The sequence below is a fragment of the Polyodon spathula genome, chromosome 29, assembly GCF_017654505.1.
Source record: "Polyodon spathula isolate WHYD16114869_AA chromosome 29, ASM1765450v1, whole genome shotgun sequence".
NCBI lineage: Eukaryota > Metazoa > Chordata > Actinopteri > Acipenseriformes > Polyodontidae > Polyodon > Polyodon spathula.
In genome coordinates, this window is record NC_054562.1 from 3,884,315 (window position 1) to 3,911,891 (window position 27,577).

Below are 27,577 nucleotides of genomic sequence, written 5' to 3' on the forward strand. Positions count from 1 at the left end.
CCGATTGCATTTTCACTGCACAGCAACACAAAGTTCACGATGACTGGAAAGTTGCTTCTAAAAGAAAGTCTGTTGAGCAAGGTAGAGGGGATGGCTGGGTAGTACGAAAGGTAGCTGTTCTCTTGTCAGAAGTTTAGATGTGTTGTTTCTCAGTTAGGTAGCTTATGTCAACACATCTCAACCGCCATTCCTACTGCCCAGTGTATCAGTGTCTCAGCCCAGCTTACTATTAAACAATAATAACAATCATACGCTAATACCATTGTGGGCCTGTGTTTATTGTCATGGGAGGCCATGCAGTACCTCTACACACTGGGGCCTCTCCTCCACTCCCACTCCTCTGCACACTGGGGCCTCTCCTCCACTCCCACTCCTCTGCACACTGGGGCCTCTCCTCCACTCCCACTCCTCTACACACTGGGGCCTCTCCTCCACTCCCACTCCTCTGCACACTGGGGCCTCTCCTCCACTCCCACTCCTCTGCACACTGGGGCCTCTCCTCCACTCCCACTCCTCTGCACACTGGGGCCTCTCCTCCACTCCCACCCCTCTGCACACTGGGGCCTCTCCTCCACTCCCACCCCTCTGCACACTGGGGCCTCTCCTCCACTCCCACCCCTCTGCACACTGGGGCCTCTCCTCCACTCCCACCCCTCTGCACACTGGGGCCTCTCCTCCACTCCCACCCCTCTGCACACTGGGGCCTCTCCTCCACTCCCACTCCTCTGCACACTGGGGCCTCTCCTCCACTCCCACTCCTCTGCACACTGGGGCCTCTCCTCCACTCCCACTCCTCTGCACACTGGGGCCTCTCCACCTCTCATTTCTCATTCCAGGTTCGAGGCAGAAGCAGCTTTCTTCTCCAGTCTGGATTTCTCTGATTTCCAGATTGTCAACACGCACGGGGTCAGGGGCTTTGGCCGAGTTGAACTGGTAAGATTGCCACAAGGGGGCAGATATATCAACGTCTGCAGCTGCAGAGCGGTTTGCTGTGAAAGAAAAAGCATGCAGCTAATTGATAGACTTTGATAACGCTGCAAAGCCAGCTCCTAACAATGGCACACTGAATCATGTTCTTTATCTTTGTTGCTGCTATGCCAGTCTTGTCTGATGATGCTTCCCTGCAGTTTAATGCAGAAGAGGAGGATTCATTAGGAGCAGGAATACATGGTTCTCTTCAAAATATGTTTCACATGGTGTTGACACTAACAGCTTCAGCATGTGTTTGTGTAAGATTGGCAATGCAGACACCAGTGTCATATCACAACTGCAAATATGTTCAGGTTTATTTATACTCTGCTCGGGACCAGATTAACCCATCACTGGCGCTAGGCAAGCGTACACTTGCATGCCCCCTATCCCCGAACAAACAGCCACACACATATACATACAAACATACATGTACACACACACACACGTGCACACACACACACACCTCTATATACACTATAAGCCTTTATAACTAGTGCTCCACCCTTTTACAACAGATATAATACTCAGTTTTAAGTTATTATGAATGACTGAGTGAATCTGACAGAAAATTAAACTGCAGGGGGTGTGCTAAATACATTTCAGAGTAAAACCGGAAAAAAACTGAAGCCGAAATTAACTCCTGTAGCACATCTCGACAACAACTTTTCACCCCTTAAATACAATGTTACTTATTCAACAGTAATACATACTGTTTTGGCTTGTAAGCTCTCTGTCAATAACTATTACCTGTTGAAACAAATGCCAAAGAGAGGCAAGATTATCCAAAAAATATTCAGTTTCGTGTTTGCGAAAGACAGACAAGTCACTTTAAAACTAAGTGGATAAACTTCTAAAAGCAATAAGCATGAACATGAATTTGCTACATAATAATATAAGACATGGCACACGAAGAGGTAACAGTAAGGATTGTGTAAATATGGAATAAGCAGAGTGCTCTCATGGATTTCCACAGTTGAGGAGGGCTGGCTAACTCGCTGGGTTGTATACGACCGTCTCCATGAGTGAAATGACCACAGGAGTCGCTGGACTTTTTATATAATGAGTTGTATGGAAAAGAAGAATGTTTTCAAGGTAGATTCACCTGCTGAATTTGAAGATTGACTTTCCTTGCTTTCTGTCATTGCATTGGAAGGAGGTTTGAGGGTAGATGGAGCTCACATTCCTGTGCTGCTCTCAGTTGTAAAAGCAGTTTCAGATCGCTTTAGAAACCATTTGTCTGCAGCTGTCTCGCAATACTCCCCGTGCTTGAGTTTCTGAATCATCTAGGGCAGTGTTTTCACCCCTATCTGTTTCAGGGGATCGTTTGATGATGCTACCATGCGCTCCTACACAGCTACCTGCACTGTTGTAGTATCATCTACCAGGATCTGAAACCAGAGAATATCATCCTGGACCAAAGGGGCTGTGCCAAACTAGGAAAGAGGAACCTTTTCAATGTTTCATTATTTCAAATTTATACTAGCAGTATTTAAAGCTGGGCAGAAAAGGCTTTCCACAAATGACTTGACAGCCATCTTTGTGCTTCTGTAGGTTGACTTTGGCTTTGCAAAGAAGATTGGTTATGGAAAGAAAACGTGGACTTTCTGCGGCACCCCAGAGTACTTGGCCCCAGAAATCATCCCAAAACAAGGGCCACGACATCTCTGCGGATTACCGGTCCCTGGGGATCTTGATGTATGAGCTGCTAAGCAGCAGGTGAGAGGAGGCTGGGCGTGGGGATCTGTGTGGTTGTGATTGGGTTTAAGTTAACATGTAAGAGGTGTGACAAAACTGCAATGCATAGTAAAGAAATGACATCTACTATAAGTAAAACATTATAAAAACGGGTTTAAAGCAAAGTAAATTCATAGTGAAGGACAGGCAGATTTACCGTGGTAAACGTTTACAAAGCAGTGCCCCAGGGACCCTTCAAGGGCGTGTAGTGTGTTCACTATTGGCACTCCCTGTGTAACAGCATTGTGTCTGCAGTATGAGATTCCTGTGAAAGCAGAGACTGTCAGCCCACACGTCTCCTGCTCTGCAGAACATTAATGTGCACAACTTTAAAAAACATGCTCATCTTGTTCCCGTCAGTCCTCCTTTTTCAGAGTCAGACCCAGTGAAAACCTACAATATCATCCTCCACGGGATCGACATGGTGGAGTTTCAAAAGAAAATCACAAAGAATGCAGCAAATCTCCTCAAGAGACTGTGCAGGTGAGCAGACACTGGAACAGGACATAGACATTGCACTAGATGCTTTATCAAATCTCATAGAGACAGCAGACACTGGAACAGGACATAGACATCGCACTGGACGCTTTATCAAATCTCAGAGACAGCAGACACTGGAACAGGACACAGACATCGCTCTAGACGCTTTATCAAATCTCATAGAGACAGCAGACACTGGAACAGGACATAGACATTGCACTAGACGCTTTATCAAATCTCATAGGCAGGCTGGACATAGACAGTGGATAGAGGCCACAGAGACAGACATGCAGTTCAACGCTTTATAAAATTTTATTATAAAGCAACACAAACAGGACAAAGTGCACAAGGGCAAAATAACGCTTTATCAAACATAAACAGCAACACAAAAACAAAACTCGCAAAAATAAAATTTCCAGGCTGGGCAATGCCTTCACTGGACGCTTTAGAAAATTCAGAAAAACCACAAAACAAACATCGCCTAACCTGCTTCCTCAGCTCCCTCACTCTTTATCAAATGAGAAGCAGAGGCCTCCTTTTATATCAGGTGGCTGGACGCTGCACTAGACACTTTATCAAATCTCATAGAGACAGCAGACACTGGAACAGGACATAGACATCGCACTAGACGCTTTATCAAATCTCATAGAGACAGCAGACACTGGAACAGGACACAGACATCGCACTAGACACTTTATCAAATCTCATAGGACATAGACATTGCACTAGACGCACAAATCTCATAGAGACAGACACTGGAACACATAGACATTGCACTAGACGCTTTATCAAATCTCATAGAGACAGCAGACACTGGAACAGGACATAGACATTGCACTGCTTTATCAAATCTCATAGAGACAGCAGACACTGGAACAGGACATAGACATTGCACTAGACGCTTTATCAAATCTCATAGAGACAGCAGACACTGGAACAGGACATAGACATTGCACTAGATGCTTTATCAAATCTCATAGAGACAGCAGACACTGGAACAGGACATAGACATTGCACTAGATGCTTTATCAAATCTCACAGAGACAGCAGACACTGGAACAGGACATAGACATTGCACTAGACGCTTTATCAAATCTCATAGAGAGCAGCAGACACTGGAACAGGACATAGAGACATCAGCACTAGACGCTTTATCAAATCTCATAGAGAGCAGACACTGGAACAGGACACAGACATCGCACTAGATGCTTTATCAAATCTCATAGAGACAGCAGACACTGGAACAGGACATAGACATTGCACTAGACGCTTTATCAAATCTCATAGAGACAGCAGACACTGGAACAGGACATAGACATTGCACTAGACGCTTTATCAAATCTCATAGAGACAGCAGACACTGGAACAGGACATAGACATTGCACTAGACGCTTTATCAAATCTCATAGAGACAGCAGACACTGGAACAGGACATAGACATTGCACTAGACGCTTTATCAAATCTCATAGAGACAGCAGACACTGGAACAGGACACAGACATCGCACTAGACGCTTTATCAAATCTCATAGAGACAGCAGACACTGGAACAGGACATAGACATTGCACTAGACGCTTTATCAAATCTCATAGAGACAGCAGACACTGGAACAGGACACAGACATTGCACTAGATGCTTTATCAAATCTCATAGAGACAGCAGACACTGGAACAGGACACAGACATCGCACTAGACGCTTTAGTTGCACAGTGGACGCTGCAGAAATCTCACAGAGACAGCAGGCACTGGAACAGGACACAGACATTGCACTAGACGCTTTATCAAATCTCATAGAGACAGCAGACACTGGAACAGGACACAGACATCGCACTAGATGCTTTATCAAATCTCACAGAGACAGCAGGCACTGGAACAGGACACAGACATTGCACTCAACATTTTAATGCTAGTTCTTTGTCCTACTCCAGCAATGTAAAGCATGGTGTTTTTTATTTGTATCTGCTGTGGTAATCTCCTATGATTTTGCTTCCTTGCAAAGTCCCATTCAGTTTAGGAAAACTTTCACTGTTTCATATTTTTAAACTAGCAAGGCAACAGCCCCCGAGCTGTACATGACCATTAGCATTTACATTAGCAGAGTGGATCATGCTGCAGGGTTTGTGAGAACGAGTGTTGTCAGGGTAATGTGAGGTTAGAAAATGTTCTTTAAACTTTGGAATGATATAAACACGGCTGTTTTTTTCCTGCTAGTTAAAAGAAGCCCTCCTAATGCAGGTGAGCGTGTCACAGTGTCCGTGTTTGAGCTGCAGCCTGTTTCACAGGGATAACCCCTCTGAGAGGCTGGGGAACCAGAAGAACGGAGTCAAGGACATCCAGAAACACAAGTATGGACATGCTTCAGCAGCCACAGCGAGGACCTGCCCTGACTAGTTCACTGGAATAACGCAGGAGAGTCGTGAACACAAAGCATGAAGTTGAATTCTGATTGGCCAGCAAGCACCAAGGGTACCAATCTGTTCCTGACTACTTTCAGGAATCACGCAGGGATGTGGGTCACAGAAAGTATGGAGGATGCTGTTCGATTGGCTATCGGAAGAATGTGGGAAACAGTCGCTGATTTATAACAATTGTTCAGAAAAGAAAGCTCAGGTGGTAGATGCTTCTGCTCTATTGCACTGAAATGACGGAGTGACCTGCCCAGTACTGTAAGGGAAGCTCCCTCGGCTGATGTTTTTAAATCTGGATTAAAACCATATTTTTATTACAGCTATCCAGTTATCTAAAATGATATTCTCTTGTCTCTATGTGGCACTTTTTATTATTTTTACTATTTGGCATTATTTGACTGTTTATTTATTTTAAATACTTGTAAGGATTTTTTTGGGTCTTGTTCTTGTTATTATTACAGCTACTGTTACTACTTGATTGGCTTTTTATTTTGTTTTTTCTTCATGTAAAGTGCTTTGTGCCGGCCCTCGTTAAAGGCACTATATAAAATAAAGATTCATTGTTTGATTGATTAATTGATTGATATGATTGCTCCTGAAAAAACACGCTTGGAGGGGTTAGAGACTTTTGATTAGATTGTGAGAATCTCTGAGCTGGATGCTGCTGTATTAAAAACTGGCAAGACAGTTTTGTAAATATAGGATGAATTTACAGTAAGTGTAAAAAACACACATTGCACAAATTAAACAATTACAATTGGAATAGAGTATCTGGGCTTCAAAAAATGCATGCTGAATTCAACACACTAATCTTTTATTGTGCTGCCAGGAGCTGCAATGTGTTTACCTTGTGCTGTGAGGAGCTGAAACACCTTTATCTTGCACTGTAAGGAGCTGCAACATGTTTGCCTTGTGCTGTGAGGAGCTGCAACACGTTTACCTTGTGCTGTGAGGAGCTGAAACACCTTTATCTTGTACTGTAAGGAGCTGCAACATGTTTGCCTTGTGCTGTGAGGGGCTGAAGCATGTTTACCTTGTACTGTGAGGAGCTGAAACAAGTTTACCTTCTACTGTGAGGAGCTGAAACACATTTACCTTGTGCTGTTAGGAGCTTTAACACATAGGTCATATTTTTCAATGTTCTAATAAGAGAGAAAGACTTGAAGCCAGAACCTGTAAGGAGCAGAGGTCTTCAATTCAATGCACATTGCACCTTTGCTTTGAATAGGAAATGAAACTTCTAATGTTTCAATTTCAAAGGTGTGCCTCAGTGTTTGCTACTAGTTTTGTGACCATTATTTTTAAGCAAATTTACTTTTACTCGAAGACAATTAAAAATATGTAAAATGCTGTGAATTATAATTTGATTGTAAGCTGATTGAAATGTGTTGGGGGGTGGGGGTTTAAAGTAAATATATTTTAAAGGTACATGCATTGATGCTGATCTTTCAGACACTGTGTGATGCCAGCTCTTCAATTATTGATTGCTCTCTGTGCCATTTTAAACTGGTGTTAAACAGGATTGATGTTTTATTGTTTTAATGCAGTATGGAGACCATTGTGATTACTTTGTGTAACTGTGAGCAGGGTGAGATTGTATTGCAATTGCAGCGGTACTCTACCTGGCAATGGTAACACAGGGTGTATGATCTGATTAACGCCTAGGAACGACACCTTGAACACAATGAGATCGGTCGAAGCATTAAAGAACACAACTGCAGTTTTCCGCCACCAGGGAGAGCTGTGTGCCCAGTACAATTGTGAATTGAAGCGGGAGAGGTTCGTTTGCACACCCAGTCTTTCTATAGCTGTCTCTGGGAACTCTGTTAACACAAAATAAATACTGAAAAAAAGGTTATGCGAGCAAACAGATTACACGTGTTCAATACAGTTTCATCTTGAATGAATACGACGAGATTGCTATATTAGCAGAACTGTGTTTAATTCAGACGAGCCCACTTCTCTCTGTTGGTTCTGCAGGTTCTTTTAAACCAGGTTCAGTAGCTGTCTGTATTTGTATATCACACGTTGCTGGCACTATCACAGCTCTTACACCGAGGCACAGCACGCGTGGGGAGTGTTAGCTGTTTTTTTTTCATTGTATAAATGCGCACTGGTAGTTACTGCCTTCTTCCATGCTCTTAAGTAAAGTCTCACTGCGGAGCGCACACAGTATCCTAGCCTATAGCTGTGTGTGGGAGACGAGACGTTTTAGTGGAACTCCAAACTAAGTCTATCATCTGTTCTTGCTTAAACAAAACTGGGAATCAACAGCACTTCAGCATCTTGCTGGAGTTAGGACGCCGACGTCACAAGGGGCGGTCTTTTCTTAGGTGACGTCAGGCGTTCTCTGCTGCACGGGTTTTTTTCTGGTGAAGTTCTTTGCAAAGTTTGGGGTTGTGGCAGCTCGTGCGCGGTGTGTTATATTGGCAGTCAGGTGAGTTTTCTCTTTGCTTTCATGACAAAACAGTTAGAGACACGCAACAGAATTGTAATTGTGGATTACATACAATTAATCTCATTGTGTACTGTGTCTACATATAAAACCATGCATGTAATGATACCCCTAACTCAGACCTGCGGGGTTCGCGTTATTGTGGAGAACTCAAAGTGAATGTTGAGGGGGAGTAACTAAGTAACATAAGTAGCCTTTTTCATGGCAAACTAAAATGGGGTCAATGCAGAATAAACCTTGAATGGGAAATGAGCCCAACTGACAAGTAAACAGGCAGCTGCTTTGAATTGGGATTGCTGAAAATACTGAGAGAAAATACCGCCTTAATGCTCTGATAAAGTTTGTTTTTTAAGTTAAATATTTTTAGTTGTCAGTAAATGTGGAAAGCTCGCTGTTGGCGTTTATAGAAGGTGTCTGATTTTGACATTCATCACGCGTTGGCCGTATTGTTTAACATTCTGGAAGGAGCTTGATGCATAAACTTTAATCCATCCACAAAAACAGGCTTTTCAAAATGTTTGTTTAAATTTCTCCTAAAGCGAAGCGTTGCTCACGGTGTTAATGTTCAGATCCTACGCGGAGAGGTTTACAATTGAATGATGTGATACAAGCGGTGTTTTTTTATTTTGCTGCTGTTTACCGAACAGTAATCCGGTGTGTGCTCCTGTCTGTGTTGCTGAAGTGTTTGGCAGTTCTCTGTTTTCAGCCAGTCGATTATTCGCTTGACTGGATAGCTGTGTAACCTTGTAATCACGTTTATACGTTTTTGGGTGGACGACTTTAGCCACCAACTGAATTCACGTAAACAGTATAATTAATTTAAATTAACAGTGCAATACTTCTATTAATACCAAACGAACGACGTTATGAATACCAGCCCCTTAGACATTCACCGCATTAAGTGACAGAAATTCTCTCCCCGCCTTGGTTTAACAGAGAGCGGGAGCTTGTGTGTTTTGCTATTAGCTTGCCGTGTGTCTGTCTGCAGGTTTGCGTTTCTCTTCTAGCGCTCTGGGGTCACACTGACCTGAAGTATAATACAATTCCAGTTGGATCACGTGGTCTGGAACCTAACCAAGGAGAATGTGTCGTTGATGAGAATGTCCTGGGGACGGTAATCTGATTGCATTTGTATTTGCAGTGACTCTTGACACAGGGGTGGTACCGACAGACTGGAAAATTGCAAACGTAATACCGATCCACAAAAAGGGAAACAAAACTGAACCAGGTAACTACAGACCAGTAAGCCTGACTTCTATTATATGCAAACTTATGGAAACTATAATAAGATCCAAAATGGAAAATTACCTATATGGTAACAGGGTCCTGGGAGACAGTCAACATGGTTTTAGGAAAGGGAGATCGTATCTAACTAACTTGCTTGATTTTTTTGAGGATGCAACATCGATAATGGATAATTGCAAAGCATATGACATGGTTTATTTAGATTTCCAGAAAGCTTTTGACAAAGTCCCGCACAAAAGATTAATTCTCAAACTGAACGCAGTTGGGATTCAAGGAAACGCATGTACATGGATTAGGGAGTGGTTAACATGTAGAAAACAGAAAGTACTGATTAGAGGAAAAACCTCAGAATGGAGTGTGGTAACCAGCGGTGTACCACAGGGATCAGTATTAGGTCCTCTGCTATTCCTAATCTACATTAATGATTTAGATTCTGGTATAGTAAGCAAACTTGTTAAATTTGCAGACGACACAAAAGTAGGAGGAGTGGCAAACACTGTTGCAGCAGCAAAGGTCATTCAAAATGATCTAGACAAGATTCAGAACTGGGCAGACACATGGCAAATGACATTTAATAGAGAAAAGTGTAAGGTACTGCACGCAGGAAATAAAAATGTACATTATAAATATCATATGGGAGATACTGAAATTGGAGAAAGAATCTATGAAAAAGACCTAGGAGTTTTTGTTGACTCAGAAATGTCTTCATCTAGACAATGTGGGGAAGCTATAAAAAAGGCTAACAAGATGCTTGGATACATTGTGAAAAGTGTCAAATTTAAATCAAGGGAAGTAATGTTAAAACTGTACAATGCACTAGTAAGACCTCATCTTGAATATTGTGTTCAGTTCTGGTCACCTCGCTATAAAAAAGATATTGCTGCTCTAGAAAGAGTGCAAAGAAGAGCAACCAGAATTATCCTGGGCTTAAAAGGCATGTCATATGCAGACAGGCTTAAAGAATTGAATCTGTTCAGTCTTGAACAAAGAAGACTACGTGGCGACCTAATTCAAGCATTCAGAATTCTAAAAGGTATTGACAGTGTCGACCCAAGGGACTTTTTCAGCCTGACAAAAGAAACAAGGACCAGGGGTCACAAATGGAGTTTAGACAAAGGGGCATTCAGAACAGAAAATAGGAGGCACTTTTTTACACAGAGAATCGTGAGGGTCTGGAATCAACTCCCCAGTAATGTTGTTGAAGCTGACACCCTGCGATCCTTCAAGAAGCTGCTTGATGAGATTCTGGGATCAATAAGCTACTAACAACCAAACGAGCAAGATGGGCCAAATGGCCTCCTCTCGTTTGTAAACTTTCATATGTTCTTATGACTGGCTCTGGAGAGGGCTCAGTGCAGCAGCATTATAAGTGCAAGTGTTCGTTCAGCTTGTCAATCCATTGGCCAGCAAGTTTGAACAAACCTGCATAATTGGTGCATGTCCTGGGGAAGAACCCCTTGGAGTTTAGGGGATGATGATGATGATGATAATAATAATAAAATAATATAATAATAATAATAATAATGATGATGATGATGCAATGTGGGGCAATGTGTTTCTGAGGGGTTAGGCTCGCGGTTCTCTGTGAGGGTGAGTTTGTGAATGGTTGGGCTCGCGGTTCTCTGTGAGGGTGTGTTTGTGAATGGCTGGGCTCGCGGTTCTCTGTGAGGGTGTGTTTGTGAATGGCTGGGCTCGCGGTTCTCTGTGAGGGTGTGTTTGTGAATGGCTGGGCTCGCGGTTCTCTGTGAGGGTGTGTTTGTGAATGGCTGGGCTCGCGGTTCTCTGTGAGGGTGTGTTTGTGAATGGCTGGGCTCGCGGTTCTCTGTGAGGGTGTGTTTGTGAATGGCTGGGCTCGCGGTTCTCTGTGAGGGTGTGTTTGTGAATGGCTGGGCTCGCGGTTCTCTGTGAGGGTGTGTTTGTGAATGGCTGGGCTCGCGGTTCCCTGTATTTCTTCACAGAAGCCTGCGTCCTGAGGTTATGTGGGTTTGACTGCAGTGCAGCCCTGTTTTATAATTGCTGTGTGTGGAAAGAAAACCGGTCCTCCTAGTCACGTGTGTGCTGAGGGATTAAAGGGAAAGTGTGGCTCTGTATTGCAGTGCATTATTTGTAGAGAATGCTGGAGTGATTGTCACAAGCACAGAAACGCTGGCTCCTTGGAGTAACACTAGCTGCTCTGCTATTGCACACGTCTTCATGATTTTAGATGCATGTTCTATAAAAAGAAATACATTTAAACAGATGACATGCACTGATCTTATACTGTACCTTTAGCAACTCATATCTTATGTATTTGCTAGCACAAAAATTAACTGGCTTGTCTTGTTTTTAGAAAGCGTTTTCTGTAGCTGTTCTGCATTGTGTGTGTGCTGTGCAGCCTGCTTATGTATGAATTAGCAGAGAGGAATGTTCTCTTGGCTAATTCTCTGTCACCTCTCTGTGCAAACGAAGCTGTCGAGACAGAGCAGAGTGTCACATACACGCGCCTCCTCCTCTGCTCGGATCATTTCTACTGATGCTGAGATTAGCATGTACACATACTTGCATTTCTAGATTGCAACACTGTGCAGAGTCATTGCTAAGCTGTTAGTGAGAGGTGTTGGTTTGGTCTCAAACAGGGTAGCTCTGAAGTCACGTGACCAGTTTGCAACAGTAATACTTTAAAATCACTTTAACCACAATACCTTTGCACCTTGTGCTTTCTGTGTGAGCGAGGCTCCTTAGTCCTCAGGAGAGCAGTGGGATCCTTGCTGTGTGTTTAGGAGGTGCAGGGGCATTGGGATCCTTGCTGTGTGTTTAGGGGGTGCAGGGGCAGTGGGATCCTTGCTGTGTGTTTTGGTGGTGCAGGGATTCAGCTGTGTGCTTCCACAATAGACTGTCTTTTGCAGAGAGTGTAATCCACCAGCGAGGGATGGGCGGAATGCATTGGAACACTAATCTTCATAGACCTTTCTGAACAGTAGTTATGTGTAAGTGATATTGAGCAGGCCGTGTGTGCAAGCTGAAGATCAGATTATAAAGGCTTTTCTTCAAAGATTCCTGTGGTCTTGTCACCAGAGTAGAGTTCTAGGGTATTGCATCATCCTCTTTTCATCCCTCTCCCTCTTTTCTTTTGAGTTGGTGGCTCTGCGCCCCATTGTCCCAGCTGCCTGGCCCCCTTTGGGAAGTGGGTAAGAGGTCAGGCTGTGCCGCAGAGAGACTTGGGAGTAATTGCAGGGAATGAAAGGGCCTGGAACTCATTCAGAGCTGGGATTTCAGGAGCCTGGAATTGCACTGCCTTTTTACTACGGCCCATTTAAAGAGACAGAGCCCTATTCAGGTCTGCAAGATGATAAATGGGAAATGATAGATCATGCTGGAAAGGAAGGAAGGAAGGAAGCAAGCAAGCGCTGTGGCCTGAATCCCACTCTGTAACGTGCTTTCTGGGGTTATTGCAGGGCATAGTGTTACACAATAGAGCATGCAAATATTTGAATGGATTCTGATCCCTTCAGATCTTCTAGTAAAGTCATTAGTTGGATTAAAGACGGTGGTGAAATGTGACTGTGGTCAGTCACAAGGGGAAAGGATGTGTTGGTGAATTTTGCACAGTATGCGTTTTTGCAACAAGCGGCAATCCTGCTGAATGGTGATTCCGTGAGAACCTTCCTGAGTATCGGCTGTTCACTGAGCCTCCTGCAGAGTGACAAAGAAAGCCCTCGCTTGCCAGTCCAGGCTGAACACCAGTGGTTTTGTTGATGGGGATCTGCCCTCTCATTGACAGCTGCTTGTTTACCTTCTTCCTGAAGACAAAGAATTCTCAGATACGAGGATAAAGCCCTGCCTCTGCGGGTACCAGCGCTTAACAAATTTGCTTTTGCTTATTTGCCAGCTGATGACGGCAAGCGTTTGGTTGCTTGGACCAGAACACCAGTTTTTTCTCAGCCAGTAGCTTTCTCTCTCCCTCCAGCTGCCCGCCCCTTCCCATACAATAGTTGCAGTTCATCTGGAACGAGCTAGGTGTCAGTGTGGAGGCAGTGCAGTCCCTCCTAATTGAACTGGCTGAGTTCTCCCTGAACAGTGGCCACAGCTCTTGTTCTGTGATCATGCTGGTGGATGGACAGTGCTGAGGCTCAATGTAGTGCCAGTATATAATGACGCAAGTTGCTTAAATGGGATGCGTAGTCAGAGCTGAGATTTTGTATCAAAGCAGTATATGTAGCATGACTTGCTCCATGATTGGGATGTCGGACTCCTCAGACTCCAGCATGTCTGGACACTAGATGGTTGGAGTTCTTCTTGTTCAGTGCTGTAGATGTAATCTCCTGTTATTGTATTCCCCAGTCGGCAGCATGCAGATCCAGGAGTTGCTGAAGAGCCTGGGGGCCCAGGGCAGCCTGCGTTTCCCAGACGTCGACGAGATCCAAAAGTTCATACGCAGCCTGTCCACGCCGTCCCTGATCGGGCTGGGTGCTTTCGCCACTCTCACTGCTTACTGGCTGGCCACACGACCACGGCCCATCCGGCCACCATGCGACCTGGAGCACCAGTCTGTACCTGTGCAGGTGAGAGGGGGAGTGGGGAGGGAACAGCCTGTCTATGTAGGAGTGTGGGGAGGAAACAGCCTGGATTTATGCAGGTGAAGGTGGGAGGGAACAGCCTGACCTGTGCAGGAGGGGAGAGGTGGATGGGACATTCTGATCTGTTTGGGGCACCTTTGGGGGAGGTTGTGGGAATGGTTGAACTCCATGGTTACTCAGCGGTGCAGGGTCACTCAATCCTTTTGGTGTTTTGTCTGTGCTGCAGGGGGACCCCAGCTGCCGGAGGTCGGCTCTTCTAAAGGATGAGACTCTGTTGGACTTTTACTACAAGGACACGAAGACGGCCTACGAGATGTTCCAGAGGGGGCTCCGGATCTCAGGTTGGGCAGATTTCTACAGACCTGTGCTGGTGTTTGTAGAGCCAGGCTGGTTCCCTTCAGAGGAAGCAGTGCAGACAAGGCCCATTCACACTCCGTCACGTTATGATCACTTAAAAGCACCAGCATGTCATTGCCCTGAACGTGGCAAGAGTTTCCGTCACATTCCGTCACAGAAGTGCAGAATATGGAAATAATTAGGAATCCAGGATATTCCTGCTGGAAGGAAATGAACTGAATGTGGGAAAGTGTCAGGCCTTTAGTGTTTTTTGATGCTGACCTTGGCAGAAGAAACAGCTCCATCTCCAGACAATGTGGGAACAGGAAGTCTTTCAAGCCTGATAGTCGCAGAGTCTCCTGCCCTACAGTTTAATGTCTATCTTTGTGTATCCAGGTGAAGGACCCTGCCTCGGGTTCAGGAAACCCAAAGGTCCCTACGAGTGGATCTCCTACAAAGAGGTAAGAGCACCTCCCTGCCCCAGTGTGGTTGCCTGTCAAAACTGTGGAGAGATCAATAGACTTTGTCTACAAGGGGTTTTGTAGAGGGGATTCAGAATTGGCAGTCCTTGGTGTGGCGTGTGTTTCACCCCCTGTGATATTAATGCTGTTTGTTGAGTGATTGGTTGCTTTTTGTGTTCAGGTTTCGGACCAGGCTGAGTTCTTGGGCTCTGGCCTCCTGAACCGAGGCTGTCTGCCTTCTCCAGACCAGTTCATCGGGGTCTTCGCACAGAACCGACCCGAGGTACCTAACTGTAACCTTCCCCTGTCTCTGTGCAAGCTGCTGCTCGCATGACTAATGAGCAGTTTTCAAACCATGCATTATTATGAAACAGCTGGCACACTTTTTAGAGAGACCAAAGTCTGCCCACAGCATTTTGCAAACATGGTAAAATATTTGTCCTATGTCTCATCTCTCTTCTGTTCCCTCCTCTCATTGCCCTGTGTCTCCTCTCGTTGCCCCGTGTCTCGTCTCATCTCTCCCGTTCCCTCCTCTCGTTGCCCCGTGTCTCCTCTCGTTGCCCCGTGTCTCCTCTCGTTGCCCCGTGTCTCGTCTCGTCTCCTCTCGTTGCCCCGTGTCTCGTCTCGTCAGTGGGTGATTGCTGAGCTGGCCTGCTACACGTATTCCATGGCTGTGGTCCCTCTGTATGACACTCTGGGTGAAGAGGCGATGGTGCACATTCTCAATATCGGTGAGTGACTGGAAAGGAGCTCCAGGTTTGTGTGCAGTCCTTCACCTCCTCATTCATTTGGCATCTTCCATAGAAACCAATGAACTGAGCATGCATTGTACATGAAAAAAGTGAACAGAGACATGGATTTCAGCAATGTTGCAGCTGGAAAAACAAAAAAGCAAATATGGGAAATTCACAATATTCTTCTGGTACAATACAGGAATCGTCACACATTGTATAAAGTAGGTCAAAATTCATAAGGGACCTTGGCTCAATTGTAGCTTCAGTTTGGCTTGTAATAGTCTCTTAGGCATCTATTATTTGGAAGAGATTTTTTTTAAATGTATTTTATTTACTAGTATTTAAAGCTGACATCTAGACTGTGCTCTGATTCGGAAAGGCTGTCTGTCTGTCTCTGCCTGTCCTGGTTTCACATGTTCTGTTTCTAGCGGAGATCTCCATGGTGATCTGTGACAAGCCTGAGAAGGCGGGGACTCTGCTGGTCAATGTGGAGCAGTCTCTGACCCCGGACCTCAAAACCATCATCCTCATGAACTCGTGCAATGCCGCCCTGCTGGAGAGGGGGAGGAACTGCGGGGTGGAGATACTGCAGTTCCGAGACATCATGGTGGGTCTGGCTGGGACCCACGCACAGTGTCTGCTGGAGTGTGTACTGTATTTGTCTTTGTGTGTATCTCCTCTCTCTCACACACACATATACAGGGCCTCACTTTATAAAAATCTTTCAGAAGTCCTTATTTGTCTCTTTTCTTTCTTTTTCTTAGGAACAAGGTCGTCAGAACCGCAAAGCCCCTGTCGTAAGTGTTTCTGCGAGATCCTGTATAATTTCTGCATGGCTTGCATGTGCTGGTCCTCCTGTTATATTGTTTGAATTTACAGCTGTACTAAAACATAAACTGATTTAGACAATGACAACAGGCAGTGAAAATAATCTCAGTCCCTTTATTGGAGAGACAGCTATGTTTGGTTTGTTCTTTGTACAGGGAGGGTGAGGGTGAGGGTGAGGGTGAGGGTGAGGGTGGGGGGGGGGGGGGGGGGGGGGGGGGGGGGGGGGGGGGGGCACAGATTACTCAGAGATCCCTCCTCCCTTTGAATAGTTTTTATGGCGGCTTCTTTAAATGGATATTAAAGCCTGGTTTTGTTTCCAGCCCCCAGGTCCCGAGGATTTAGCTGTGGTGTGCTTTACAAGTGGAACCACAGGTATGTTACCTACATTCTGAGTGAATCTTCCAAAATGCAATGTGGACACGCTGCCCCCAAGGCAGTGAGAGACATGTGTGTGTGAGATCGAGAGCAAGGTAATGAGGTCTCTCTCTCCCTTCTGACAGGGAAACCCAAAGGGGCGATGATCACTCACGGGAACATAGCCTCCAACACCTCGTCTGTGATCAAGATCTTGGAGGTGGGTGTGCGTTGCTGGGAGTTTTTGAACCCGGACAGCCCCCTGAGTGACTCCAGCACTTTGTTTGTGTTTCTCTCTCTCAGGGTTCGTTTGTGATCCGCCAGGAAGACGTCACCATTTCATACCTGCCGCTCGCTCACATGTTTGAAAGGATGATCCAGGTAGGAGCTCTGCTTTCCTTCACTTGACACAGTGCTCAGAGTGCCTGTAGAGCAGTGCCAGGGCGCTTTGCTCCGTGCTTCAAGACTAACTCCTCTCCTCACTGATGGTCTTGGTGTCTGGGTGGGAATGTTCCCGACTGCTTCCTGGGTTCTGACCCGTGCCGCTCTACCCTTCTTGGCAGGTCTCCATGTTCTGTCACGGTGCCCGGGTCGGGTTCTATCAGGGCGATATCCAGCTTCTCACGGACGACATCAAGACCCTCAAGCCAACCTTCTTCCCCGTGGTGCCTCGGCTTCTCAACAGGATCTATGACAAGGTTTTCTTTTTTCATTCTTGTGTTTCTTCTGTCTCGGTCCCTGCTTTCTTTGTTTTGCTGCTATTGCAGCACAGTTAAGGAATGCAGAGTCACGGCTCACTGTCCTGTCGTCTCACTCTCAGATCCTGGGAAGCGTCGCCTCCCCTCTGAGGAGGGCTGTCCTGCAGTATGCTGTGCGGTGGAAGCAGGCAGAGCTGAGCAGCGGCATTGTGAGGAACAACAGCTTCTGGGACCTGTTGCTGTTCAACAGGATCCAGGTGAGGCTTCGGACTCTCAGACCTCGCTGTGCAGCACCTGTGCCAACCACAGAACTGTGAGGAGCGCCAGCGTCAGACTTTTCCACACGGAGCCCAGCGAGACGGCTTCATCTGGAGTAGAATATGGCAAGTGTTCACTGCAATGTCTAACTCCCTTTCCCGATGGTCTGCTCTTTTCCAGGCCAGTCTAGGTGGAAACCTGAGGTTTATATTAACCGCGTCGGCTCCCATCTCCCCCAGCGTGCTCACCTTCCTCCGGGCTGTGCTGGGCTGCTTGGTAAGACCACAGAGAATGTGGGTTGTTTAATTTGCATGCATGCTCTGTGGTGAGAAATGTAAGTTTTTTTAATATATATATTACATACACACACATTCTTACTTGCTAAAGAACTCCAGCTGTGCCTCACCCCAGTCCCTGTGTGGTTTGTCTCCTTCTCCCTGCAGATATTCGAAGGTTACGGGCAGACTGAGTGCACTGCCGGCTGCACCTTCTCCATGCCAGGAGACTGGACTGCAGGTAAGGACACACCCGGCACAGAAACGCAGTGCATGAGAGAGAAAGTCTCTCTGCATATTCGCTACATTTTACTCTGTCCAGTCTGTGCTATTTTAAGGACACTGAAAGCAGTACAGTATGAGAACGGGGACCCACTGTGTTGAGAGTGCATGCTGCGTGTTTGTCTCGGGTCTGTGTCTCGTATCTGTCTCTTTTTTTGCTTGTGTGCTTGTATACTCTCCATATTGATCTGTGCTCTGACTATTAGGTCATGTTGGAGCCCCGCTGCCCTGCGCCTTGGTGAAAGTGGTGGATATCAAGGACATGAACTACCTGGCATCAAACGGAGAGGGGGAGGTGAGAGGGGCAGATGCTCAGTGGGGCTCTAGCCTGGGCCACTCTTACCCAGCGCGGATATCAGGGATACAAATTATCCCTCCTCGGCAGCCCAGGTTATTGATCCATAAAGGTCCAAGATGGACGTTTAAAGTTTACATTGCTTTACTGTACACGTGAAAGATCGTTTTAAATAGTAGATAATCGTAGCTTCTAATACAGAACACCCCTCCCCCAGTCTCAGTCCTCTTCACACTTGGTTGGCTGCGAGTGTTTGCTGAATTTAAATGTTCTGATGTGTCCCTGCAGAATGAACGTGTCTGAATGATTCTATTGATCTTGTTATACAGGATGATAAATATCTGCAGTCAAGTTTTCATTTGATTGTTTTTTGTGTTTTATTCTCTAACCTAAGAGTGCCTGTGTTTTGTGTTGTGAATTCTAATAAGGGATGAATTTATTATAAATTGTCTCTTGTCTCTATGAACATGCTTCTGAGGGCGTTCCTTCTTCAGTAGATTAAAATGAGATTGATTTAATTAAACACAGCCAGACATTGTCACAGAGTGAAACCGATACACTTGCTTATCGCTCCCTCGTTCCTGCCTCTCTCTTTGCAGATCTGTGTTAAAGGGCCCAGCGTGTTTCAGGGCTATTTGAAGGATGCAGAGAAGACGTCCGAGGCGCTGGACTCGCAGGGCTGGCTGCACACGGGGGACGTGGGGAAGTGGTTACCGGTGAGACATGCTTTATATAGTCAAACTGCAGAGTCACGAGAATCATTATCAGGGCTGATCCGGTATGTAATTCAATATGTTATCCTAACATTATTCAGCAGAATTTTAGTTAATTCTATAGGGCGATGCAAAACTTTTGTCAGTAGCGGCATGTTGCTGACCCGCCTGTTTGTTTAATTGCCCGTCTCCTGCAGAACGGAGCCTTGAAGATCATTGACCGGAAGAAGCACATGTTCAAGCTGTCGCAGGGAGAGTACATCGCCCCCGAGAAGATCGAGAATGTGTACCTGCGCAGCGCGGCCCTGCTGCAGGTGTTTGTGCACGGAGACAGTCTGCAGGTAGCGTGGGCCAAAGCACCGCCCCTTTAATACTCTCCTGAGAATGAAACGAAATGTAAGGGTGGGTTGTGGAGGGAGGCTGATTTGTGCTTCGACCAGTATTGCACATTGAGATCTGATTTCAAATTTACTAAAACAAGAATAAACTTGGATGGATTCACTTTAATTGTTCCCTAATTTAATTGCCGTTCTGAGTGTTTTATTCTAACTTTGATACTACAGATACAATTTATTTCGTGTTGCCGAGAAGAATGTGTTGCAAACTGTGAGGTAAGCATTTCGATTCTCTGGATCATTCAGGGTAACCTGATCCCATTTCATCCCGTTTCTCAGTCTCATCTCATCGGAATAGTTGTTCCCGATCCAGAAGTGTTTCCTGGCTGGGCTCAGGAAAAGGGAATTGTGGGATCGTATGATGAGCTCTGCAGCAATCAGGTAACTAACCCTACAGCCACTCGGGCCTCTGGTTTCCGCGCCTGTGTTCAGATTGAACGCAGTGCTTCTCTGAACTGCGGTCTGTCTTTCTCTGCTTTCTCTGTTGGATCTCGCCTCACAATGCGATAAGGAGTGTGTGATACCACAGCAGCATACTGTGCCTGTGTTGCTGTGCTAATGAGTTTCCTCACTCGGCCACTGCAGGAGGTGAAGGAGGCAATCCTGGAGGACATGACAAGGCTTGGGAAGGAAGCCGGGCTCAAGTCCTTCGAACAGGTAGAGTGAACCCTCTGTCATCATTAGCACTTTTCATCTGAGAGTTGCATTGTGTAGCTCAGCTTGTAATCTGCAGTAAGTTGAGGCTGATTTGAAATGTCGTTGTTCCCCTCCCCTCCAGGTGAAAGATCTTTACATTCATCCAGAAATGTTCAGCATCTTCAATGGGCTTCTCACCCCGACCATGAAAGCCAGACGTGCCGACATCCGGAAGCGTTTCCAGGGTGAGATCAGCAGGCTGTACTCAAAGACTGCTCTTTAACCCAGCCTGGGATCAGACACTGGGTGGGGCGGGGCAGGACTGGGGACAGGAGGGGCAGCTGCAGCAGCCCCTTCCCTGCCTGGTGGATTCAGGAAAAGTGAAGCTGCATAGCCTGGACTGCACTAAAAACCAGCAACATGAGCAAAATAGGAAAGAGAGCCCGACCAAGTGAAAACCTGAACACACCTAGAACTGTGATCCACAGCGCCCCCTGCTGGGAAAACAGTGAGCTGCCTCTTATTTAACTTGAAGCCTCTTTGGAATTTAAAAAGCTCTGGGACACTCTGACTGGTCAGGGAAGTTGTGGAGGCTTCTCTGAGGGTAGCTCACCCTGGTATGTTGAGAAATTTGCAATCCTGTTTCCAACCAGCCAGGGTTTGTTTTGTTTTGTTTTTTGCAGATCAAATCTGAACTAATCAGTTTTTCTTTTTTTTCCTAATGTGTTTTTGTATGTTCACTAATGTGCTTGCATGACCCCCCTGTCACTGTTTGGAAATTGTGTAGCCTGTACTATTGGGACTCTGTTAGCGGTCGCTTTCTTGAGTTCAAGTTCAAAATCATTTTTGTGGACCAGTTTAGTCTCTAAGTTCTCCGACGGGGGGACGGTCTGCAGTGAGTATGGGCGTGCCTTTGAGCTGCAGCTGCCCCGGGTCTGAGGTGAAGCCCACTGTGACAACTCCTGACTGTCTTGGTCTTTCACTGCACTGCTGCTAGCGGCACCCTGTTCATAACCCACTGCGCTGCCACAGCACCTGTATTAGGACTGAGTTACACTGTGGGTGTCAGAGCCCTGGATCAGGCATAGGAAGTAGGATGCTCTTCCAAATTGTCCTGGAGCCCCTTAAGTTATTGTTACTATGAACAAGGAGATTAACTGTTTGCATGAGACATAGCCCCCTGACAATTTTCAATTATACATCTGTTTACCAGTTAATACCGTATAGATTAGTAAATACACATACACACAGGCCCCTACACACACGCACACGCACAGGGGCCTCTACACTCAGAGGCCCGCACACACAGAGAGGCCCGCACACACGCCCACACACACACACACGCACGCACATGTTCCTATACAGTGGCACCGGTAGATATTCACAAACCACATCGTCTCATAAATGCTGATCTATATGTTTGTTTGTTTGTTTAAATGGGAGGCAATGCTTTTTGATTGTAGTGTTTTGTTTTTTAATGATCTAAAGCACAGCTTCTCAAACCCCGGTCCTGGATCCCTGCGTTTTCATTCCAGCTGAGCTCTGAGTTACTTAACCAGACTCTTAATTGAACTGGTCATTTGCTTAATTAAACGTTTTCACTTGTTTTCCGCTCTTAAACAATTGCAGTTCAAGTTACTTATAAAATATTATAGCTAACTTGAAATCTGCAACTGTTTAAGAGCTGAAAACAAGTAAAAAGGTTTAAGCAAATGATCAGTTAAATTAAGAGTCTGGTTAAGTTACTGAGAGCTTGGAAAACCAGCAGACACAGGGGGGGCCTGGGACCGGGGTTGAGAAGCCCTGTTACAGATTGTGGGTGACAGCAATTCTGAGGAAACCTAGAAAATAAAACTTGCATTGCACAACTCTGACCACAAGGGGGCAATGTTGTTCCATTAACAGGCCAACTGTGAAATGTGCTGAATCGGCGTGGTCTCGCTGTGTGGCAGAACTCGCTGCTGAAAATCGCTGCAATTGGTCCACTGTTAATATAGTACACTGCTTTAACGGTAGGAAATGCTGTTGTGAATGGCATAGCCTTGACTAACCTCAGCGAGCGAGGCTCACCTGTCCGCCCCAGTGAAGTCTGGATTGACAAGACATGCCAGCTTGTATTAATTGATTGATGTATTTTATAATATTTATGAAACGACAGGAATACAGTATGTCTGTATGTAGGAATCCCGCTATGGGATTTTAGGAAAGGGTTTCTCTGGGCTGTGACTCAGTGGGGCTGGGATCAGGGGCGCTGCTAATGCAATAGGCTGCCACTGTCGAGGTATCGGGTGTGTGAAGGTTTTAATCAATCACAAATAATAATGTGTAATAAAAGAAGCGATTCTACATAATTAGAAGTGCTATACTATTGGGTTTCTCGCAGAGCCCCACGGCAGCGTCTCGGTTGTAGTTTCAGTCTAGGGTCTGGTGTGCTATATCACGGTCAATTGCTGTTTTGTTGAAAATCTGTTGTATCGCTTCCTTTCACTTTTGTTTCCTGTGAATTTCAAAAGTAAAACAATGCAGAACTGGAAAGGTTTTCTTCAGCATCTTGTTTTGTGCCTGTACTGTGTCAATGTTTTATAGTAAACTCAATCCAGTTGGTCCGATCAACGAAACATTTAGGAGTAGATGTACAAAAGTGTTGCGTCTGTCGCAATCGATGCAAACCAGTCGCAGTGTAGCGTGAAATGCACTAAACAAACGCATCACTGTCAGCATCATTTTAACGAATGCTTTGCAACCGCAGGTCTTATTTGTGCTTTAGTCTTAAATGAATTCTGCGTGTTCCTGCGGAAATTTGCAAAATCAGGGTGGAGAAATGAGGGATCAAACATATTGCAATGAGATGGACTAAAGCTGCGGGCAATTGCGACGCTTACAACTGCATCCATTTGTTCAGAACTTTTGAAAGCACGTTTTAAACAGTCACGATTGTTGCTGGCAGCTCCCAGCCCGCTTTTTCTCGTGTGTTGCCGGGTCTAATGCATTTTAGACGAACACCCAAGTACTTAATTTTCACTGGTCAGGGTGTACTTGCAAGCCTTAAACACATTTCTGTGTCATTTCTGCTTTTCCCAGCGTGTTGGGAGCAGCAGACAGCACACGTGTGGACCATAATCTATTGGGTGTTAATTGTCTAGGCTACTAAGTTAATAATAATAATAATAATTTTAAATTTAAAAAATCGTTTAGTTTAATTTAAAATAATCGTTTACCAATGTGTACAATGCACCGGCATGATTTATTGTGTTATCACTAGGCTGAAGCACAACAAAAGTGCGCTCGGTATTTATGTGATTTTACTGCTGTACACTGTATAGGCCTACTGTACAGATTTATATTTTTACATAATGTAATGTGTAGCCTACCAATACACATTAGTGTTGTATGGTAAAATGAAGACGGAACAGAAATGCATTGTGTAGATGACGTTTACATTTAACAAAAATAATGTTATTTTGATTCTTGCCCCCTTTGCATGTATAGACGTTATCCTTCGAGCAGCCTCTGCTGCAGAAAACCACAACAACTACCGCTATTTTATTTGAAAAAAATGGCGCACAATTCTCGCTAAGACGACGCAAGTAATATTTAAATTAGTATATTGCGGCTCTCTTCATTAACATATTTTTTTTTTTTTCTTGCTACATACGACAAAATGTGCACTTTGCGAACTGGCCTAACGAAAATGCAAACTGTATTATGTTTGCACTGCGACTGGCCCGTCTTAGTACATCTACCCCTTAGTGTGTCACTTCTTTGCAGGTGAACTCCACTACCTGCACTACCGCAGTCTGGCCACACGAGGGATCCCTCTTCAGAATTCATCTGGGCACACGCATGGTTAGACTAGGCTTCATGTAGCCAATGCTTGGAGAATTACCAGGGTGTGTATATTGCACTTTCCAAACCCGAATGTGAATTTAACGCTGTTTGTAAATCTCGCTCTCAGCCGCGGCCACGCCCCCTTCACCTGTGCCGCAGGTAATTCTGAAGAATGGTGGCGAGTCCCGTTTGGGCAGCTCTGCTTTACCAGGGCATTCTTTTTATTTTTCAAGTAAAGCGCTACCTATGTGACTTCAAACACCCACGCAATAATCCAGCACACATCAACCCAAAACGCGAACTACCAGCCCTCCTAAATGAATCGATTTGCGGTACAAACTTGTCTGGTTTTTAAGATCTGTTTGGTAACCAAAGAAACCTTTCAAATTCCAGTTCCCAGGATGAAGCTGGCCGCCGGCTCAGCCCTATTTACAGACATTGTAAGTTTTGTTTTTACAGGTGAAGAAAATTGGAGATCGAAATTGAGAATAATACGCTAGATTTATTACTAGAAAAAGCATGGAAGTTGTGCACAAAGGGAGCGCGCGTCTTGTTCAGTGAAAACGTTCCCGTGCTTGTGTTTGAAGATGTCGCTTTTCATCTATTTGCTGCTCTCCTCTGATCTCTCGCCAGAGCCCTGCTAATGAAGTCGAGCCATGTCTTCTCATGACAGGTGTTGTATAAACACAATTAAACCCCTGTTTAAATGACATTTCCCATTGAGTGGGTGAAGCGGAGGCTTCGTTTAATCCAGCGGTCTATGATTGAAGTTGTAAATCATTCGAATTTATTAAAAGACAGCTCAGAGCAATCGGATGTAACGCTTGTATCTGTAATTTAAAAGAGGAACCGCTTTCTGTAATGTTTCATGTTTAACAACAAAGACGGATAATTGGTTCTGTCTTTAAACGCGGTCGAATGTGCGCCACGACTCCCTGGACAGCTGCCAGAGACTCTTATATTGATGACACCGTATAACAATTTTTTTTTGTTTGTTTTTGTTCCTGGGTAGTAAGTGTTATTTCCTAATTGCTTATGCCTCAAAAGTATAGAAAATGGCTATTATTACCCCCAAACTTTGCTTTTGTGACCAGGACAGTGATATTTTGAAATTTACCTATTTCCAATGAGAAAACTGTCTTTTCGTTCACATAAAGTCAGAAAAAAACAACATATGAATCCAAGCCTTGCTCCTCAGAGTACGCTCCTTGAATGATGAGCATCAAGGATATGGACTTTGAGGGACATCCTACAGCCCATTGTGCTGTAGTTCTTCACCAGAGTCTCAACCAGCACCACATAATTTTCTGTCTTGTGATTGCCCAGGAAGCCCCGAACCACTGCGACAAAGCTGTTCCAAGCCGCTTTCTCCTTATTAGTGAGCTTCTTGGGGAATTCATTGCACACCAGGATCATCTTTATCTGTGGTCCGACAACGACACCGGCTTTGACCTTTGCCTCAGACAGCTTAGGGAAGAAGTCTTGAAGGTACTTGAAGGCTGCCGACTCCTTATCTAGAGCTCTGACAAATTGTTTCATAAGGCCCGATTTGATGTGCAGTGGTGGCATCAGCACCTTCCGGGGGTCCACCAGTGGCTCCCACTTGACGTTGTTCCTCCCCACAGAGAACTCGGTCCACTGTGGCCAGTCCTGCCTGTGGTAGTGCGCCTTGGTGTCCCTGCTGTCCCAAAGGCAAAGATAGCAGGGAAACTTGGTAAAACCGCCTTGGAGACCCATCAGGAATGACACCATTGCAGCCTCTTGATGCCATCTCAGAAAAATGCAGATATGTATCCACTTAGGCAGCTGGAACTAAACTGAACTGGTGGGCTTAAGGCCCCTGTATTTATACTACTATTTATATTACTGGAAAGTTCTAGAAGTTACTCCAAGTTTTCTCAGCACTGAATCTATCTGGATTGTTCTGGAAAATAGGTAAATTTCAAAATATCACTGTCCTGGTCACAAAAGCAAAGTTTGGGGGTAATAATAGCCATTTTCTATACTTTTGAGGCATAAGCAATTAGGAAATAACACTTACTACCCAGTAACAAAAATTGTGTTACATAGTGTGATCGCATTCTGCACCTTTATATAAGCGAGGTATAGGAGGCTTGTTTACAGATTACAAGAGGAAGATATAAATCCGTTCAGCAATACTGATTCTCTCAGAGCTCAGATCAGCAAGCCCGAGTCGGGTCTGACTGAATGCATCCCCCCTGCCACGTTAACGTGGGGATTCGTCTGCCTCATTAACAGGTGTGATGATGACTCCTTTCCTGGCTGCGTTTGCGCTAGGATGAAGTCAAAAGGAATTTTCCTTTGCAATTTGTTGTAACTGCCTGTGTTTAAAAGGGATAAACAAAGATAAGCCTTGAATATTTCACTAGCCAGGAGGAACAGTGGATTTATGTTCTTACTAATTCAACACTTTGAGTTTATTGTGTGACTTAAAACATTTCTTCCTAATTGATACTTGTTCGATAATGAGATCCAATTGAGTGTTAATTTAATTAGATTAACTGTTACATTATATTAATGTATAATTGTATTACTTTTTGCAAACAAACCGAAACATTTTCTCCAAGTGTTGCGTTTGAAATGTGCAAATACTAAAATGAACTAATGGTTGATATGAATTCCGCTTTCTGTCGAATTGTTCTGACTGGTTTTGACAAATCGACAGTTTTCTGTGGATTCGTTGATCAGTAATATATCTGCCCTGCACTCCCCTTCTCTCCAGTCGCTTGATCAGTACCTGTACAGATACAATTGTGTCTTTAAAACCTTTGTGACGTCACTCTTTGTTTTGATCGATTATGTGACTGATTATGTGACTAATCGATCAAAACAAAGAGTGACGTTACAAAGGTTTTAAAGACACAATTGTATCTGTACAGGTGCCATCAGTGTTGTATTCATTTAGGTCTTTCTAATTAGTGTCTACATGTCAAAATAAAGAGAGTGTTCCTTACAATGTATTGTTTATTATTTCTATGACTTAAATGGGGTTTACAGTTTAAGTCATTAATTGGTGCTCTGTCGTTAGATAAAAGCTTGTGGTCGTTAGAAGGTTTGCACATACCTGAAGCAGGTACAGGAGGTAAAGAGTGGAAAGTAGAAAGAGCCGAGTGTAGGGTGGGGCTTCCCTGCAGGATGTTTACATGGATCTATTTTAGTATTGAATACATCTCTACAGCATCCCTGCCTGTGCTGTGCGCCCCCGGGGGTCCCGATTGTATTGCGCTGTTATTAATCTGCTTTGGGAGGTTCGGTGAAGAAATAGCAAACCCGTGCCTGTGAAGGCCGCGCTGCAGGACGGATTCCAGCCGGGTTGAAGGAGTGCTGGTGCGCATCGGTACCGCGGGCTGCGGTTCGGGGGGAAGCGGGCGATTAGGACAGTCGGCTCCCAGCCTCGCACATCCTCGAGAGATTTTCACCAGATTGTAAACTCTGCCTGCATCCCTCTTAAAAGACGATGATGGGTTGATCAGCCCGAGGAGATTCACCGGCCCAGGCTGTGGTACTTTCTCAATGGTTCAGGAGGAAAGTATACATGGTAAATAATCACACTCTGTGTGAAGTGGGGGGGGGGGAGGGGGGGTCTCGGCGTCACAAGAAGGAGGGACTCGAG

At 45.1% G+C, this 27,577-nt stretch overlaps 1 protein-coding gene and 1 pseudogene across 3 annotated transcripts; both read left to right on the plus strand.

Moving 5' to 3' along the window:
• The window catches only part of LOC121302155, a 22,399-nt pseudogene extending 16,822 nt beyond the window's left edge, over positions 1-5,577 (plus strand).
• A 2,370-nt stretch (positions 5,578-7,947) lies between these two features.
• LOC121302408 (long-chain-fatty-acid--CoA ligase 6-like) lies at positions 7,948-21,604 on the plus strand. Of its 3 annotated transcripts, none has more exons than XM_041232364.1 (21): positions 7,948-8,031; positions 13,615-13,835; positions 14,077-14,191; positions 14,583-14,647; positions 14,829-14,930; positions 15,279-15,378; positions 15,810-15,988; positions 16,146-16,178; positions 16,530-16,581; positions 16,710-16,783; positions 16,867-16,944; positions 17,127-17,261; positions 17,384-17,518; positions 17,700-17,795; positions 17,963-18,035; positions 18,283-18,371; positions 18,971-19,087; positions 19,282-19,425; positions 19,759-19,860; positions 20,065-20,136; positions 20,258-21,604. In XM_041232364.1, exons 2-21 carry the CDS (start codon positions 13,623-13,625, stop codon positions 20,396-20,398), a joined length of 2,115 nt encoding a protein of 704 aa, XP_041088298.1. In that variant the 5' UTR covers positions 7,948-8,031; positions 13,615-13,622; the 3' UTR covers positions 20,399-21,604. The 3 variants fall into 3 exon arrangements, with proteins under 3 accessions (XP_041088298.1, XP_041088299.1, XP_041088297.1); XM_041232365.1 differs by lacking the exon at positions 7,948-8,031 and adding an exon at positions 9,231-9,277; XM_041232363.1 differs by lacking the exon at positions 7,948-8,031 and having other exon boundaries at positions 13,354-13,835.
• The last annotated feature ends 5,973 nt before the right edge of the window (positions 21,605-27,577 follow it).

Excerpts from the sequence above, each read along its gene's own strand:
- LOC121302408 (XM_041232363.1), top strand. The coding sequence starts at position 13,554 with ATGGTTGGAGTTCTTCTTGTTCAGTGCTGTAGATGTAATCTCCTGTTA. Across the intron at positions 17,796-17,962 it reads GGGCTGTGCTGGGCTGCTTG|ATATTCGAAGGTTACGGGCA; the intron begins GTAAGACCACAG and ends TTCTCCCTGCAG. Across the intron at positions 19,426-19,758 it reads TGCACGGAGACAGTCTGCAG|TCTCATCTCATCGGAATAGT; the intron begins GTAGCGTGGGCC and ends CCCGTTTCTCAG.